General features: G+C 35.0%; 1 protein-coding gene across 1 annotated transcript; it reads right to left on the bottom strand.

Annotated features, from left to right (window-relative positions):
* Nucleotides 1-1,400: 1,400 nt before the first annotated feature.
* LOC131929747 (putative ankyrin repeat protein RF_0381) lies at nucleotides 1,401-2,822 on the bottom strand. Its single transcript, XM_059286095.1, has one exon. The coding sequence runs from the start codon at nucleotides 2,820-2,822 to the stop codon at nucleotides 1,401-1,403; it is 1,422 nt and encodes a 473-aa protein (XP_059142078.1).
* Nucleotides 2,823-3,381: the final 559 nt, after the last annotated feature.

The raw sequence follows: 3,381 nt of genomic DNA, 5'->3' as shown, positions 1-3,381 counted from the left end.
CACCATTCATCCGATCGCCATCAAACTTTGGTGAGTTCATTAGAATACTTTGGGGAAGGGTTCTGTAAAAATCATTTTTAATTTCACAAGGGCGGCGCCACGGTATGGTGGGATTTTTCTCAATATACGGTATATAAAAATAAAAGACTATTGTGGTTCGACTCAATGTATCCCGGTGCCATAAAACTTTAGGGAGTTGATGAATACTCCCGAGAAGGTTTCTGGGGTCGGAGGGGGAATAGGGGTATATGTGGGTGGTGGGGGCGGGGATTTAATTTTGCATTGGTGCCCCCCCCCCCCCCCCCCTCCGGCATGATGCGATTTGGCGCCCTGGTCTTTCCCGTGAGCGCTATGGCGAATACGTTCGGTCTAAACAGTGTGATAGACAATGGATAGGATGGGGCGTTACAAACGCTTACTAAATTGAATCAGGCGTGTCCTCTGGCGCCCTGGTAGGGTGCGATTAGGCTGCAAATAAAAATGTCTGTTTTGGCCCCAAAGACTCACATGGGCCGCTGAGGGCCATGTAATACGTTTTATTTTAATAATCAGAAAAATTAACCAAGGTTAGATTATTAACTGGGATGTTTCTTTTTGTCCGTAAAAAATCCAAACAGTTTCGTCACTTTGCGAATAATGCAATTAAGCATCTATTTTTAGATAATCTAAACAGAAATTGAGATCGAGCATCTATGAATAAACCATTACTAACGCTAACATATTGCATCAGTCACACTGATGTTTAAAACGCGTCAAATATATTTTTTACGTGTTAAATAACAAAGCCTGTTTATTTGTGTCACTTTAGTGAATGACGCAATCTGCATCATTGTTAACAGGATGCTATTTTAAGGAGCCAGGGGTCGTACGCCACGCCTATGCGGTAGTGTAATCGGGGGGGGGGGGGGGCTCCTGAGAGCGGGCCTCTACGTCTCTGACACATGGGCGTTTCACCGAAGTGTGTTCTACCATATTACTTCGGTGAGTGATTAATGTATACTCAAGGTTTTCATGCGGTAGTGTAGGTAAACCCGTGTCCTGATATTTATGATCCAAACGCAGGCATTGTTTACATTTAAACAACTGATTTTTAGAAAAGAAGGTCACGCGTCTAAGAACATATGATTGGTAAAGAGTTGGTGAAATCCTTCTAATATATTTCGTCAAACTTTCTTCTATCCCTGCGGCAACGCGCGGGGATCGGGTACGCTAGTAAATATATATATATATATATATATATATATATATATATATATATATATATATATATATATATATATATATATATATATATTGTTTAATACTAAAAATTAACACTAGTTTGTTAGATTTTTCGCAAAAGACACTAAGAAATAATATCTTTGGATGAAGGTAAACGTAGACTATAACTATTTTAATCTCTATAGTCTACTTACCAAAGACTTAACACGACCCGCGTATTGTTTAGTTTCAACAATGACATTTGTGTTGAGCAAGGAGCTCAAAAACTCAACAATATCTTTGTAGCCATATTTTGACGCTATAGCTAATGCATTGTTTCCATCTTTATTCACAGCTAGAACATTGCAATCAGATTCCACCAAGAGCTTAACTGTTTGCTGAGCTCCACTTTTGGCAGCGTACATCAACGCACTCCACCCATTTTCGTCAATAATGTTAACATCAGCTCCAGATTTGATCAAAAGCTTGGAGACTTTGTCTTGGTGAATTATAAGTTTAGCTTGAGAACTGATATCAAACCGACTTTTCATTAAAAAATGTATAGTCTTATCTTGACACTCTTCTAAAGCGTACATTAATGCATTCTTTCCAAATGCATCTACAGCTTTAACATCACTCCCCTTTTTAATTAACAACTCTACTGTTTTATCATTTCCATTTACAGAAGCGTACATTAATGCATTCTTGCCATATTTATCTACAGCTTTAACATCACTACCCCTATTAATTAACAAATCTACTGTTTTATCATTTCCATTCTCAGAAGCGTACATTAATGCATTCTTTCCATATTTATCTACAGCTTTAACATCACTACCCCTATTAATTAACAAATCTACTGTTTTATAATTTCCTCTCTCTGAAGCGTACATTAATGCATTAATTCCATTTTCATCTACAGCGTTAACATCACTACCCCTATTAATTAACAAATCTATAGTTTTATCGTTTCCCCATTTGATAGCCCAAATCAAAGCATTATTTCCAATTTTATCTACAGCTTCAACATCACTCCCCTTTTTAATTAACAAATCTACTATTTTAATATTTCCATTCTGAGAAGCGTACATTAATGCATTCATTCCATATTTATCTACAGCTTTAACATCACTACCCCTATTAATTAACAAATCTACTATTCTATCATTTGCACTCTCAGAAGCGTACATTAATGCATTCTTTCCAAATGTATCTACAGCTTTAACATCACTCCCCCCATTGATTAACAAATCTACAGTTTTATCTTGTCCTCTACCTAAAGCGTACATTAATGCATTCTTTCCATATTTATCTACAGCTTTAACATCACTCCCCCTTTTAATTAACAAATCTACTGTTTTATCATTTCCACTCTCAGATGCGTACATTAATGCATTCTTTCCATTTTTATCTACAGCTTTAATATCACTACCCCTAATAATTAACAAATCTACAGTTGTATCGTTTCCCCTTGATGAGGCAAACATTAATGCATTTATTCCATTATCATTTACTGCTTTAACGCTAATCCCTCTAGCGATTAAAATGTCTACAGTTTTATTGTCTCCGCAGCGAGAAGCATTAAGTAATACATCTACATCTTTACCATTTAAATCAGTCATGATATAATATTTTTGGTTTATTAAAGTGTACACTCAAAAGATTCAATTTATTCTGTTTTAAAAATGTATTAACAGTATTAACAGCTTTTTCATTAGTAACCTTTCAAAAAGTTATTTCTATTTATTTGTGCTTATGGCGCCTACTTAGTGAAATTGTCATTTTCTTTATGAATAGAAATAGTCTGCTATTGTTCTCCTCATTGTATAAATAAAAACAGCATAGTTCAGCAAACAGTGTCTAATTTTTACTTAGCTAAAATTTTCATCATCGAAAATTTAACTTTAAGTGCTTCGTTGAACCGACTATTTAGGTATTTGCAACTGTCAGCTTGTACGAACTTCATTATAGTTTCCCAATGCTTTTTTATGCTTTTTTCAAGCACAATTATAAAACACTATTATTTCTTTTAATTCTGACTTCATCGTATTATCCACAGTTGATTCGTTGTCTGGTGTCGTCACTTGTTTATCTGGATTTACAAAATATATTAATAATATGTAATAACTTTTTAAACAATATGTAGTTGGTGTTTCTAATCTAAACATTTGTGCTTGTCAA

The sequence above is a fragment of the Physella acuta genome, unplaced genomic scaffold (genome assembly GCF_028476545.2).
Source record: "Physella acuta isolate Inbredline_101_S28 unplaced genomic scaffold, ASM2847654v3 ptg001669l, whole genome shotgun sequence".
Lineage (NCBI taxonomy): Eukaryota > Metazoa > Mollusca > Gastropoda > Physidae > Physella > Physella acuta.
This window is presented reverse-complemented; position numbering and strand designations above follow the sequence as displayed.

Bases quoted from the DNA above. Each gene is read 5' to 3' on its own strand.
- LOC131929747 (XM_059286095.1), bottom strand. From the start codon at position 2,822: ATGACTGATTTAAATGGTAAAGATGTAGATGTATTACTTAATGCTTCT.